This window comes from Poecilia reticulata, linkage group LG12 (assembly GCF_000633615.1).
Source record: "Poecilia reticulata strain Guanapo linkage group LG12, Guppy_female_1.0+MT, whole genome shotgun sequence".
Classification (NCBI taxonomy): Eukaryota; Metazoa; Chordata; class Actinopteri; order Cyprinodontiformes; family Poeciliidae; genus Poecilia; species Poecilia reticulata.
This window is the reverse complement of record NC_024342.1, coordinates 10,159,660-10,175,219: the sequence shown is the minus strand read 5'-3', so window position 1 is coordinate 10,175,219 and position 15,560 is coordinate 10,159,660. Positions and strand designations below refer to the sequence as shown.

Here is a 15,560-nt window from a genome sequence, read left to right as displayed (position 1 = left end):
TTGTGTCAGAAGAAAATTAAAAATATATATATATTCATAATATTATAGTTTTAACTTCCTTTGAAGACTTTTATCTCTGCATCTTCCTCTCTTTCCTTTCCTCTTGTAAATTTTTGGATTTATGGGACGACAGCACAGTAAATTCATTTAAGCTTTAAAATGAAGAGCATCCAATATGCAGCTTTAATATGGAGCTTCTACGCAGTTGGTACGTTTACATGAACGTAGGTACAATAATCAGCAAAAAATGACCAATCGGAATAAAAATGCGTAATTTAAATGCCCCAATCGAAATATTCTGATCAGTTTCAGCTTGGTAGGAATGAATTTGTAATCCGAATGAGACGGTGGTGTAAGCAGACTGATGATCCAAACGGCGTGGATGTAAACATGAACACCTTCCATTATTCTGATTGTGACAAAATGATCTGTATTGCATGTGTGTCAGGGAAACAAAACTGAATACACTACTGTGTTGTTTTCTTATGTTTAGCACAGATGAAAGTTCAAGTTCTGCACCTTTCTAGGGAAATTTCTACATATACATCAGTGTTTCTATTGTGAATAAAGCCTGGTGCATTTAGATGCCAAAACACCATTTAGCATTTATCTGGTTCAGGTTTAAATTGCATTGTGGGTGTTTGGTCATTCGCCTCTCCTTCTCCCATTATTTTCTGTTTTGTGATGATCAGCATATGTTTTGCATGTTCATAAAGGCATTTGTTGCGCCTGCTAGTCTATTTTCCTGTTTGCACGCTGTTTTTCGATGTGTATGACGAAAATCAAGTTGCATCTGTTTTCATATATGCAAACCTTTTGAAGTTCAGGCCCTAGAACCGCAAATTTAGTCATTTTCTGAGTCTGAACTGAAGAACCTCAGAATTACTTGGTCACACGGTTCATCAGTCTGTCTTTTGTTGTTGGTGTCGATGTCTCTTTCATCTCGAGACAATGTTGCACTCGAGCTCGAGCTCTTCATCACGCACTCCAGCTTCTAGAAACCCGCGGGTGAAAGTTCTTGCATTGGGCCCATCATTGTTTTAAGTCAAGTATGTGAAAAAAGTAGCGGCTTGTAATCTGGAAATTGTTCATTTCTGGATTATTTTCCTTCCATTCCAGCACTTATCGATGAAAATTTTGTTTAGCTTGTTTGAGGATACAGAATTTGTTTGACTTTTTGTAAAATCTCATTAATCAAACCATGTGCATGAGATTGATCAGGATCTCCATCTTTAAAATTGGGGTTCTTCAGACGATAAAACCCCACCTTACATTACATTATAGATGGCGTCCATATGTGTCATTCTTTAATCTAACATGTTGGTCTTTAATTAAAACCAAAAGCATGAATAATGTCTGTTGGAAATAAATGCCCAGCTGTGTTAATTTGGTTGTTTGTTTGCATTTCCCACCAGAACGATGTTGGAGGACAACGAGTTCTAGTCAATAAGTGGAGCACGTTCATAAAAGCCAGGCTGGTCTGTTCTGTTCCTGGACCTCATGGCATCGACACACATTTCAACCAGCTTGGTGAGAAAAAGGCACAGATAAATAAGAGGCACCAAAAAGTTCCATTGATACATTTAGAAACTTTCATTGGAACCGTCATTAACCCCCACCGCTTTCTTAACAAACTAAATATTTAGCTTTCTAATCAAAACTCACATTACACATATTGTTTTTCTAATTTAAATCAGAGGATGTTTTCCTGCTGCGGACCAAGGATGAGAGAAACCCGGACATCTATGCGATTTTCAGCACTATCAGGTAAACGCATCTGCAGCAAAATGTGTTTTTATCCTCAGCTGAATGACATTAGGTCACTCAGATGGTGTGGATGAAAACTAGACAATGTTTAACCCTGATTGTGACTCTTATGTCCAAAGTCGGTCCTCATTTTGCGCTGTCCTGCATGTCTTTGATGTTGCCCTGATTCAGCACAGCTGAGTTAAATAAATGGGTCATTAACGAACCTCTGCAGCTCGAGGCGACATGCTGGGGAAGCAGCTCAGCCTTGAATCAGCTGAGCTGGAGTAAAAACACATCTGAGCTCTGCAGGGTGCCTCCCTTTGAGAACTGGAGCTGGACAAAACTGCTATGTGTGATTTATTGTACGAGTCAATAACTCTGTCCAGACCAAGTTGTAGATCATTTTGAACATCTTAAATAAGTATGACTGCCATGACTCGAGTTCAGCTGTTTATAGGTTTGATTTCTCCTTACATTATGTCAGACTATATATTTTCCATATATTTGTTGGTTTATCATCTTACCATTATAAACGGGTGTAGATTTGATTTTAGAGTGTAACCACACGACATGATACACATAATCTATGTAATTGTTTTTCTCTCTCTACAGTAACGTTTTCCAGGGTTTTGCTGTATGTGTTTACCGCATGGCTGACATCAGAGAAGCTTTCAACGGGCCCTTTGCTCACAAAGAGGGCCCTAACTATCAGACGGGCCCCTATGAAGGCAGGATGCCTTATCCAAGACCAGGAGTTGTAAGTGACAGATCACCAGCCATATTTCTTGTAACTAAAGAGTTGCTCATATTTAGTAAACTTTACTTTTTCAAGTGTTTATAGTCCCAACTAAAGCATATCTACATAACAGTTGACCTGTTTAAAGTGTAAAGTGTTTTGCAACATTAGGGCGCAGCATATCTCTATATCTAGATGACATTTCAGTAATCTAAATATTTACAGATTCACGTTTATTAACTGTGTGTACAAAGGCGGGGATTCAAATTGGTGAGAAACTGCTCAGTTCAATCACTATAAACACTGTGATGTTTTGTTTGATAATCAAGAGGAAAATTGGAACTCGTTTTAAAGCAAAGCAGTGATCCAACAAACTGAAAGCACCTCGATGCCCATAAATCCGAGTTAAAAGCTTGTAAAAGCCTTTCCAAGCTTCAGGTTCAAAGGTTGTTTGTGCATGGAACATTGCATATTAATGCATTAAGTTTTATACAGCAGAGATTGTTCTGTGGTTTTCTAATTCATTAAACATTTTTACTGCATTATTACTAGTTTCCAATGCAAGACAGAGTCAGCTGTAAGTCTTTTGTAGATGCAAAATGAGAGATGAACACGGTTATTGTGTAGTGGAGAGAGTCTGAAGGTTTGATGTTTGTGTCACTAATTATGGAAAAATTAGTGACACAAAAGTGAGTATAGAAATATGTTTGCTTCATTAAACAAACATTCAAATCAAATCAAATTTTATTTGTATAGCACATTTCAGCAACAAGGCATTTTAAAGTGCTTCACATCACAAAACTACTAAATCACAGAACACACAGTCAACAATTGAAACATTGCATTTTGCTGTTATTACACATCAGATATTGTTGATCACCGTTTCATTAATTGCGATTCAAAAGCAGCTCTGAACAGGTTGGCTTTAGTCTAGATTTGAAGACACTCTGTTTCGGCTGTTTTGCAGTTTTTTTTTCCAGACTCGGATTAAAAATCTGAATTCCTGCAATTAAGGCATTTTTAAAATACAGTTATTTATATCTTTCATCTGCTACATCACAACATACATTTTAGTCAATCATTGACTGTTTTTTCTTAGCTACTGCCAGTAAGTTCACAGATAAATGCGCACATGCTCAAAAATGTCAAAAACTGACAATTTCACTACATTTGGCTTCTAAACTGTGAGATTAGGTTTTTGAATACAATCTTTGTATCTTAAACTGGATGACAACAAAGTTATAAATACACCAGTTTTTCCTGGTGGAATGTTAAACAAATCTAAGTTGGTTCAGGTAGCCTGTCTATTCAAATATCCGCCTTAAGCTTCACCACCACTGCTGCAACTAAATGCTGACAGATTTTGATGAATCTACAGTCGTGTGCAAGGCACACAAAGCTGTTTTTCAGTTGCGCGTAAGTAGCCTAAAACTCTGATTAGGTCCCCAGGATGCACAAAAACTAAGGAAGAAAAATATTATGGGATGGAAAGGGGTATAAAAAACATTATATATGAGGTGAGGAAAGTTTCCATATTGCTAAAGTAAACTACTGTAAGTGGAAGTGCAGCTGTTTTTGACTGTACACGGCACAGACCCCCTATCCTGGATTACATCCTGACTCTGAGTGGAGCGCTCAACCACATCGCTGTAACTCAGCCTTGTTACACACACGCATGCATGTACACAGGGCATGCATACGTAAAGCGATGTCGCACGGGCTATTCTGCTCCATTACCTGAGTGAATGAGAGAGCATGGAGGAGGAAGATGAATAATGTGAGAACGGAGGAGACACCTCTGTGGTTTCCCTCCACCGACTCCCTGATTAACAGGAATGTCTTGGCTTCAAACGAAGAGGAAAAACCTGAAGGAAGACATTGAAAGAAAAAAAAAACGGTTAATCAGAGTAAAATAGTGAGGAGGTGCAGGAGGTAGAAAGAGATTTGTTGTTTCTTATCCAAGGTTTGACATCTTTGAAACCTGGGTTTCAAATATTTATCTAACATTTTCAATCAATCTTAAAAATCTAAACCTAGAGAACAATTACGTATGCCTAAGTTAGTATTTTATCTCACTAAGATAAAATAAGATGCGCAACTCTTTTCTCTGAGGCTTATAAAAAGCAGAAGATACATTTTATGCCCCTCCTAAAAATGTAAATTCCAGTGCAGTTAAGGGCGTTTTTCCTCCTGAGACATTTACATCTGCTTTTTAGCTTATAGCACATTGTTTAAAGATGTGTCAGAGCTCATCCGTTAGTTGACAATATGCTGGGATAGATTTTACTGCACACCTGCTAGAGCTTTAGATGTAGAAACTTCTCAACCATAAACTGTAACCTGCTTCCCCCAAAGTCCTTCATTGTCGTGACCTGAATCTATGTACAGCTGTCGGGTTTGATGGGTGATTCACTTAAAAACATAAAATCACATTTAAGGGTTTATTTAAAATCAACTAAACTCCCAGGCCGTCACTTATAAGGATTTGGATTCAGACAGCATTATTTCTGACTTATAAACCAAATTTCCAAAACACCAGTCTGACTCTCATTTGTCCAGATGTCACTCACAAGACAAAATATTGTCTCGCTGTCGAGTGGACTTGTACTGAAGTAAATTTTATGCTGGGAAATACACATTTAAAAATAATGAGTGCAATTTTCTTATTCCATCTTTTTTCTTTTTGGGTCAGATGTGTACCAAAAATATTATTTTTGGTGAGATAACCCAGAAGCGTTATGCCTGCTTAGTGACCTCTACTCCAAGCAGCTTTTAGAGATCATTTTTCAAGCCTCTTCTTGTCAGATGTGTTTACAAGGCCAGACGGCAGAAATTGATCTTTTTTAGTTGCATGTCGACATGATGCATTTTAAGGTGCACAACCCGTCCGTAGAGAGCCGTGTCGCAGCATTCCTCATGTCCTTTTACATTCAGAACATTCTGATGTGAAATTGACAAACTGCTATGATAATAAACCAACTCATTGAAATGACTGTAAAGCTTGACTGAAATACAAAATAATGTGGGAAAGCATAATGCTTTTGGAAAGGTAGCTCTCCTTGAACGAGTGAAATTATGGAAACTTTAGAAAAGACAAATGAGGCATCACGTTTGATGGGTTTTGCCACCTGCAGAATAAATATAGCCAGTTATCTGCCAGGATTCCAGTGTTATTACCCTTTAATTCTAAGCATAATGCAAACCAGTTGTCTGGAAGATTAATGAAAATGTAGCAGTGCATGACAAAGGCTTTGGCTGCTCCCATCAGAAATCCAGATCTGCAGTCTGAGTGAACCTAGAACTCCAACAGCTTGCGTAAATGCTGACTTTTGGACCGTTTTCAGCCTTCCTGATTATTTCAGTGATACGGTATCTTTGCCAAATGCTTTGTTCATTAGATTTCCTATCCCTACAGTGGCATAAGCTGGAGTTTCTACAAAGCTCTTGATGCCATAATAGTGGTCATGAACTTTCATCCAGTTTTTCAGTGAAATAAAACTCCTAATGAGGGTTCTTTGAGTCGAATTTAAGACCATAATTAGGCTACAGTTTGTTTGGAAAACACTTACAGTGTGGTGTAAAATGGTGGGAATTTGTAATTAGAGTAGAACATGGTAATCTCTTCCATCTGTTGGTTTTACTTTGACATGTCCACTTCTTTCTCACTTGCAGCATGCTTTAGCATGTGTCAGCTAGTAAAAGCTGAACAACATGATCACTTTTATCTATTTTTTGCTCAACGCCCTTCTTCCCGTCTTGCCAGTGCCCAAGTAAAATCACCAACCAGCCCGGCAAAGAGTTTGGCAGCACAAAGGACTTCCCTGACTCTGTGCTGCAGTTCGCCCGCAGCCACCCTCTGATGTGGCGCCCGGTGCTCCCAGCACTTCGCCAGCCTGTGCTGGTGAAGGCCAACATTCCTTACAAGCTGAAACAAATTGTGGTTGACAGAGTGGAGGCAGAGGACGGGCAGTATGATGTCATGTTTATTGGTACAGGTAGGCTCGAGTGATCTAATGCCTTTTTCAAAATGCAGAACTTGCATATGGTTATTTATTGCACGTTTGGTTTTCAGACATCAGATTTTACTTGTTCAGTCGAGTTATGCTGTGTATCTGTTTCATTTTAAAAGGTTTACTTGTACCTGCAGGCAGCACACAGGATCAGACATCTTTATCATCTCACTACAGATTCTTAAGATAATTTTTTGTTTTGCTAAGATCTGATGCATTTGCATGATTTTTTAGTGTTAGAATTTAAGTGTGATGATATCAGATGTCGGTGTGAAGAGTCAACTGGCCTGAATTGACTAAAGAGAGTGTTGCTCAGAAAGAGATGCAATTCAAAAGTTTCTAAGTGAAATTATTACTAGCTCCAACAAGGGTAATTTAATGGGTTTGATGTGTCAGATATGAAAGTGAACCTATTCTGCATTAAAAAATCAGATATTGACCATATATGGGGTAAAACTATTGGATGTTCCTCTGTTGTCTCCAGTAACAAATTAATGTATTTCTGTTTTTCTTGAAGACGTTGGAACGGTTTTGAAGGTAATTTCCCTACAACGTGGAAACAGTCTGGAGGCGGAGGAGGTCACACTGGAGGAGCTACAAGTCTTTAAAGTAAGCTTTACTTCTACGACTATGCAAATGATTCTACGTTTAGATAGTTCGCACCTTCCTTTGGTTTGTATTCAAAGTATCCAGGTTTCCAAATGTTTATGTTAAGTTATAATGTCATGAATGCTGTATGAAACCAGCTGTTCATGAGATGTTTTAACATTGTTCCTTTGCTTCCACCAAATTTCATTGCAAATCAATAATTTTTTTTTCAGATACCAATCCCAATCACTTCACTGGATATATCTGTGAAAAGGGTGAGTTGATGCACTGATCTCTTACCTCTGTTGACTTCCAGAAGCTGTTCTCATATTGTGTTTTCCCCCTCATTCTTTATCTCTCGCCTCCACACAGCAAGCCTTGTATGTGGGCTCTGCAGCAGGTGTGGCGCAGGTGAAGCTGCATCGCTGCGAGACGTATGGGAAAGCCTGTGCTGAGTGCTGCCTTGCCAGAGATCCTTACTGTGCCTGGGATGGATCCTCCTGTGCGCGATTCGTTCCAAACAGCAAACGTCGCTTCCGCAGGCAAGACGTCAAACATGGGAACGCCGTGCTGCAGTGTGTGGATCAGAACGTTGGCGGTAAATGGGCATTCCTCTTCTGTCCAATGCTTTTGTTAGTGGACACAGATGCAGTTCATACCAAAAATGATTTATTTATTAGTAGTCTTTTAAATGCCCATTGTGTTTCTCCTAGTTTTAATCAAAACAAAAACTTCCAAATTGAATCTGTCAGAGAATCTATGGAGAGAAACTGCAGGCACTCCAGCCTGAGAGGCTTGGAGCACATTGAAGATGAATTGTAAAATATCAGTATAAACATTCACAAAGCCGGTTAGCAAAGGTAAGAAGAGTTTGACAGCTGTAAAGCCATTAAATACATTTCTTTTGATTACTGAGAAGGCTATAAGTAATGTTTGTGTATTTTTTTATCTCGATTACCAGAGAAATACCAGAAACAAAGTGTCTGTTTTAATAATATAATTTAAAATCTCCTGAGGTTATGAATAGTTTTGGATGAACTGGTCAAAATGTGTCTCATCTTAGTAATTGTTTTTAAAATGGAACAAGCTGAACTGAAAATGATAGGTAATTTTATGATAATTGTGATTAAACACTTGTTTGGGAAAAGAGTTTCTACATCAATGACTAATTCTTACAAAAGCCTAGAGGCCACATTCAATCAATCCATGTGTTGTTTAGATGGTTCTAAACCAGGGGTGGGCAATCCAGGTCCTGGAGGCCCGGTGTCCTGCAGCTCTTAATGTCTCCCTGGTCCAGCACACTTGAATCCAACAGTTGAATCACCTCCTAAGTGCAGTCAGGTTCTCCAGAGTCCTGCTAATGACCTCATTATTTGACTCAGGTGTGTTGAAGTAGAGACATACCTAAATGTTGCAGCAGACCGGCCCTCCAGGCCTGGAGTTGGCCACCCCTGTTCTAAACAGACTCGTATCTCTTCGGTGTTCCTGTGGCTCAAGTCTAAACTGTTTACTTGCTTGTAAAAAGAAGACCACAGACTGTTTTATTTAGCCCACATTTCTCAGGATAAACTCTTTGAGAATGTGTTATTTAACTTGTGTAAACAGGAATTTGAGGGGAAACCACTCATACCTCACAGGAGTATTCCAACCATTGACCTCATTCCATGACGGCGCTCTGATTAATGTGGCTCTGATACGAAAGGTTGCAGAGAAGATGCTGCATTAATCTTCCTGTGCTCTGGAAAACAATTTAACAAATTTAAACAATTTAAATTTCTATCCGCCTATGCAAATGTTAGATTCCTGTGTGACTGTAATGTCTGCATCCACCCATATCCTTCATTGCACCCCTCTACACCTCACAACACACCAGATTACTCCCTCAAAATCAACCCCTGCTGGTGTTCCCTGCTTCTTTGCTAAGAAAAAAAGGTGCGAGTATTTCAGCAAAGATTTGTAGCTGAAAAGGTGGAGAGAAACGACTTACAGTTAAAGACTGAACCAAGTCAAACATGATGTTACTTCATGTATGCTTGTAACGACTAACAATTATTGAAAGCTGATGGGATGAAAGAGACAGAAGCACTCATTCCACTTTTTAAATCCTTTCACAGCCAAAAGTTTAAAAAATACATGGATTCAAGTGCAAATGTTTATAATTTTGACAAGAGAGTTCAAAACAGATGGGAAGGCATAACAGTGATTTAAGAATTAGCAGATAGAGACATGTCTGAATTTGTTCACACACCTGAGTGTTCGGTGGTGGAGCGACGAAAGACGCCTCTTTCTAAGCCTTTCAGTGAACCTTAGTGGACAAGTTGTCTTTGCTGAAGACTTTTGTTGAAGTGTGAAAGGAGAGATGTTATAGTGGCTTAGTGTGAATTCATCCTTTTCTAAATTCCTGCAGCTGTTTCATAACCAATCATTACCATCTTGTCCTTTTTCATGATTTGAACTTGATGCTTACAATCAAATCACTTCATATACATGCATAAATCACTGTGTAATTATTTTAGTCAAGTATTTTAATGAATTGTTTATATAATTTGTCACAAAATAATTTCATATAATCAGATATTAAATGCTTACATTTTTTGTATAACACTTTATTTAATTTTTATTCTGCAATATTTTTAAAATATTAAGTATTTCCCATATATTTTGTCATGTTTAAGTCTAAATAATATGCATTTTTTCTAAAACACCAGCATATTTGCGTGACGTAGGCTTAACCAATTCCAATGATAATTAATTTTTTGTAGAAGTTTAGTTCTCGGTCATAAATGATTTATTGTCATGCTTTTGAATTCTAGATTTTCTCTAAATCTTTTTTTTTTTTTTTTTTTTTTTTTTTTGAGAAGACCTGGACGTGACTGAGGACAAAGTTGTGTATGGGACGGAGAAAAACAGCACCTTCCTGGAGTGTGTCCCTCGCTCGCCGCAAGCTTCCGTCACCTGGCTCGTCCAGCGCGATGACCGCAAGGAAGAGGTGCGACGACACACATCAGAGGTGTCGAAATGAAATGCACGTGCGATGGTGACGAAGAGGAAAAGTGTTGGAGCGGGGTGAAACCTTTGTGTGGTTTCAACAACCGCCTGTAAAAGTGAGATTAGTCATGTGGCTGATACATTTGACAGCCATTTGGCATGTGGTTCAAATTAAGCAGTTACATTTCAAAGCAAAATGCTGAGTTGCCTCGTCGCTTGGATAAACAGCGAATTCTCCTCCGGCCTCCACATCCACATGCTGCCGACGGATCAAGTGTCACTTAAATGTCTGCGGGCCACCGTGACTTAAACACAAAGCTGTAAAGTCTCCTAAAGCTGTATTTAGAAAATGATGTTGCTGGGTGGAAGCACACCCACAGAAACCTTTCGTTCGTTTGAGGTTCTGCTCCTCTGAGCTCGAGTGAATGTCCCGCACCGCCATATTAAAGCATTACTACCCCTCTCCGTTTCCCTGCAAATAAACATTTAGCTGCCACTAGCTGACAAGACTGCATGTTTGGGTTGGCAACAGGTTACTGCTAGAGAAACAGAAGGGCAGAATGAGAAAACGTGGGAGACGGGAAGCGTGAATTATATAGGGGCAGCAGGGAGCGTTCCACTTGTTATCTGAAAAACTTGAAAGGGACAATAGGAGAAAACAAACATGAAAAAGGAAACTCTGGAGATCGTGTTGTTACGAGTTGTGCTGAGGAAAGAGAAGCAGCCGACGTTCTTGTTTTTGTTCTCATTCAATGAAAGATGAAACATTTTCTCGGCTCGCATAAATAGGAAGTGTTGGGCTTTGCCTGCAATCTTCGACATTTTACTTTAAAACAACACTTTTCAAAGAATTTTATCGGCCATATAAATTAAATCAATGATCAAATTCAAATTTAACATACATTAGGCAGAAAATATTCTTTGTAAAATATGGTGATTAACATGCACAAACGGTTATTTTCTCTCTGTCCCATTTAGGTGAAGCTGGATGATCGTGTGATGTCAACAGATCAGGGTTTGCTGTTTCGTCATCTCTTCCGTCAGGACGAAGGTGTGTACATCTGCCGCTCCCGGGAGCACAGCTTCAGCCAAACCCTGGCGCGCATCTCCCTCCAGGTCCTCCAGGCAGACACGGTGGATGAGCTCATTGCCCGTGACATTGCGGGCATCTCTGACGGGTTCAAAGACCGGTCTCCAGGGAACCACAGGCCCTGGATGCCTTGCAGCACGGGGCCTTACAGTAGGGGTCAAATCGGCCAGTCGCGCACATGGTTCAAGGACATCATGCAGCTCATCGGGCCGTCTAACCTGCCTCACGTCGAGGAGTACTGTGAGAGGATGTGGTGCAACGACAAGCTCCGGAGGAAGCACAAGAGCATGCTGGAGAAATACCGCCAAGCTCAGGAGAGTGCCAGGAAGGCGCGCAGCAAAGGCTCCGGAGAACGCAACCGGACGCCACGAGATCTCAGAGGACGGCCAGAGTAACACCGGAGAAAATGAAGGATTCGAAATCAAAGAGAAAAAATGTGATCCTTCGTTTTCGGTTCAGGTCAGGATGGTTTTGGGAGCCAATTAAAAACCTGACTAATCAATCGGACTATGAGAATCTGGTGGATTTGTCTGTTCTTGCCATAAAATAAATAGAATGTTTTCATTTAAAAACAAAGAAAAAAGATGAACTCATTCATTCAAGTGTTTGACAGTGAGCAATTTTAATAAAGTTCATAGTTGAAGGATGTGAACTTTTCTGTCAGCAAAGACTGAGGTGTTATTAGCACATGGTAACAAGAGACTTTCATACTGAACTGTATATTACAGTATATTCCTAGAATGTTTTTTCAAGTGAGAGTTGTCAAGAATTTCTTCACTCGCATCTTTCTGTTTTTATGTTACAGTGACACATTTTATCACAGCCCTCTACGCCAAGAAAACTAAAAAACTGCAAACTTGAGATTTATAAAACATGTGCATGTAGGTGTGATTTCGCTTAGCGTGGACTTCGTTTCATGTTTGCTATTTATCCTTGGTGACTCTTATGACACTTAATGTTTTGCTGATATCAAGCTTTTCGTTGCAATTTGGAAGAACATCTGAGATTCTCCTGCACACACTCGCACATTAGCATACGTCCTTCAAGCGCCTAATCCCTGAGTGCGGTTTGTTCCATTATATATTTTATGCTTGATATTCTGTATTCTTCACAAACTCAGATTATCTGAAATTTCACTCGGCTACAACACTGAACGCATAAGCTCAAGTATCTAAAGATGAAATTTTCTGAGACGACTGTTGACGGTTCAACGGATCAAAGACACACGGTTTCATTCTTACTGCCGTGGGCTGAACTTTTCTTTAAACACAAAATAAAGATCAACACAGACCGACACAGAGATGGAAACTTCTCTGTGGCAATTGTTTTGGTTACAGACCGTAACAAACCAAGAGACGCAGGAAGACCAAAAAGTGTGTGAACGTCGTGGATGTGCGGCCAAAACCGGATCCCACCGAGCAAACCGCGCCATCTGGCACGGAGATGTTCTGCATATCTTTTGGTTCCTGTGGAAGCGATCATCAGCTTTGGACCTGACTTTGATGGCCTACAGTTATATAAATCCATTGTGGGGCAGATTGAAGGGAGTTTGGTGACCAGCTCATTGTCCAGCTGCATGGAGCTCTTAGTTGTTGCCAGTCGGCTCCAGTGTTTAGATGGATGCTACATTGTGTTTTGTTGCTTTATTGCATTACACATGAGGCAATGTTATTTATATATCTCTAAGGGTTTTGGCACAAGAGTCGCAGATCATCTTGCATGCTTGGGAACCCTTTTCATCACAATGAAATTGTTAGTTTTTCTCTCTAATTGAATTTTTGGAAAATCTGTTTTCACAATTTTTGCTGTTTTAGCTATTTTATGCAGTAACAGTTTAATCTTGTCCATGACGAGGCGATATTTGAAGGGACTTTTTCTTTGAAATGATGGTTCCTTACATCAGGTCATTTGTTTTCCACTCTTCTGTTGAGCTTCTCAGAGACATAACTGTCAAGGTTTTTGTGCTTTCTATTGTGTAAATACTATTTTCAAAATGTTACTTTTGGAACAATTCTTTGTGTTTTTTGTTGTGTATTTTTTAAAATGATTTTTGTGCTTATTTTAATTGGAATTAGCTCGGATCCACCACTATAAAGTCTATAAAGTAAGCGTATGTTAAAAGTGGAGTAGCAGGGATAGAAAATATACTAAATGGATTGAAAATGAAAGTAAAAAAATCTTTGATGTGACAAAAAAATTATTTGGAATGGAAATGTCATACACTCAAATCTGTAGCAGTAAATTGTATTTTGTAAAAAAAATTCTTTCACTTTAAGAAATGTTGTATTTCTTTCATCTTTAGTTCACTTCAGTTCCAATATGTGGGAGAAGTGCATTAAATACTAAAAATGCAAAATCTCTTTTAATTATTTAGGTATGATGTGTGTTATTACACACTAATACATGAATAATATTAATTACAAGTATGTATGTTTCATATTAAAATCCTGATTCAGAAAACGGTTTGGCTTGAATACAAAACCCTGAAGAACTCCATGGCATGAAGACAAAAAATATCACATTAATGTCAATGTAAAGAAGATGCTGTACTAATTGTGTTCCTTTTATTATTAGGGAAAAAAAACGTAATACTGATTAGCTTTCTGGCTTCACTGAATGAATTATTTTTCCAAGGTGAAACAGAGAAAAGTGGCTAGGTAAGAACAGAGGAAGGTTTTAAATGGTTTCTTTAAAAAGGTACTGAAAGCATCTGATGCAACTCTTTTTGAAACTTCAAAAATTTTTACATTTTTATATTCTGAATTATCTACAAGCTATTCCTTTATATTGACACTTTGTATTCTGGTATGTAGAGCACAGGAAAGCGCATAAAATAGCTTTAAGGCTTGCTCTAAATATCGATCGGTGTGTTTTCCTAAACTACAAAGACAAAAGAAAAATTGAAATGAAATATTGAGTAAGTTTAGTTTATGTATTCGTTTGATCTTTTTATTCTTTTAACCAAGATTTATTGCCATAAAATAACCTAATTCCTGCTCAATTTGTAACCATTAAAATAGTGTGTGAACGCGTTTGAACTGAATTTTCTACTTTAAAACAGAACTTGACTAAATCAACTTTACTCAAGTTGTGCAGTCGTTGACGTGAACAAATCTAGTTTTCTTTGCATTCAGACAAAATCCTTCAGCTGCAGTTATAATACAGTGTAAACTGTATTTTGAATTATTTTAATTTTCTTCCCGTTAGTTTGCCTCATTCAGTGTAGTAATACTTCATTGTAAAATTAATTTGAAACACTGTTTAATGCTGTGACACTTGACCCCATTAAGCACAGAGATTCAACAAACATGTTATCTTTATTTAACAGTGAATTTTTTTACAGTTCAATAAGCAGCTTCATTTTGATGTTTTACTTTTAAGCTTGTGTTCTTTTCAAAAGTTAGAAGTTTGTAGAAAAGTCTGTATTTAAAACTGAATGCAGAGTTTTAATAAAGATTTTTTTTAAAACTTGTATTAAAATGAACTTTGTGAACAACTTTGTTAGCTGGTCAATTGGTGTAAAAGGAAAATTAAATATGTATTTATGTTTTATTTAAGTCTGTTTCTACCATGCATGCTACAAACGTGTATACTGTTTGAAACAATTAAAAGTTGATTGTTTTTAAATCAAAAGCTGACCCCGCATTTGTTAACGATTTCAAGAGAAACCATTGTTTTGTTTAAAACAAAACAATGGCACCACAAAAAGCCACAACTTCTCTTCTAACTTTATATGAACACATGAAGCACTGAATTAAGAAGATGTACGCCTGCATTAGGCTAAGAATTAATAAAAGAGTCCGTTGGGATGCTGTGGTGGCGCAGGGGCAAAGCACGACCCACGTATTGAGGCCCTAGTCCTCATGACGGTGGTCGCAGGTTTGATTCCCGTCCTGTCAACATTTGCCGCATGTCTTCCCTCTCTGATTGCCCTCTTTCCTGTCTAACTACTTTCAAATAAAGGCCACTAGAGCCAACGGAAAAAAAAATAAAATCAGTTGATTGAAAATGTAAAAACTAAAGAAAATGAACCCTCCATTTTTCTGGTATTATCTGTATGCAGAGTTGTAGTATCATCTTCAGGTTACTGCAAAGGTAACTCAACCCTGAGGTGTGTTGACACATGTTGGTTATTACCAGGCACGCATATTTCAGTACTAGGGTTCAAGTCATAGTTATGCCAGATCTCACTTGTGCAACTTCAAAAGACTTTCAAACAGCAGGAAGACATGTGTTCAAGTGATTGGAGAGTTATGAGCCCAGTGCTGACCCGTGACGTTACCCAGTCACCAAGTCTGCCCATGCGTGTGATTGAAGGCTAATTGGGCTGTAACATCTGTTGAGAAGGGGGCCGACAATGGCAGCTTGTCACTTCAGCAAACACACCATTGTATTAAAA

At 38.5% G+C, this 15,560-nt stretch overlaps 1 protein-coding gene across 1 annotated transcript in view; it reads left to right on the top strand.

The window, feature by feature from the left end:
• Window positions 1-14,794, top strand: part of sema3bl (sema domain, immunoglobulin domain (Ig), short basic domain, secreted, (semaphorin) 3bl) — a 64,955-nt gene extending 50,161 nt beyond the window's left edge. The window contains exons 8-16 of the mRNA XM_017307989.1: window positions 1,416-1,530; window positions 1,698-1,767; window positions 2,362-2,506; window positions 6,249-6,480; window positions 7,013-7,104; window positions 7,317-7,358; window positions 7,456-7,681; window positions 9,945-10,072; window positions 11,050-14,794. Coding sequence (XP_017163478.1) covers window positions 1,416-1,530; window positions 1,698-1,767; window positions 2,362-2,506; window positions 6,249-6,480; window positions 7,013-7,104; window positions 7,317-7,358; window positions 7,456-7,681; window positions 9,945-10,072; window positions 11,050-11,556 — 1,557 coding nt within the window. The 3' untranslated portion in view covers window positions 11,557-14,794. The remainder of the gene's footprint in view (window positions 1-1,415; window positions 1,531-1,697; window positions 1,768-2,361; window positions 2,507-6,248; window positions 6,481-7,012; window positions 7,105-7,316; window positions 7,359-7,455; window positions 7,682-9,944; window positions 10,073-11,049) is intronic.
• The last annotated feature ends 766 nt before the right edge of the window (window positions 14,795-15,560 follow it).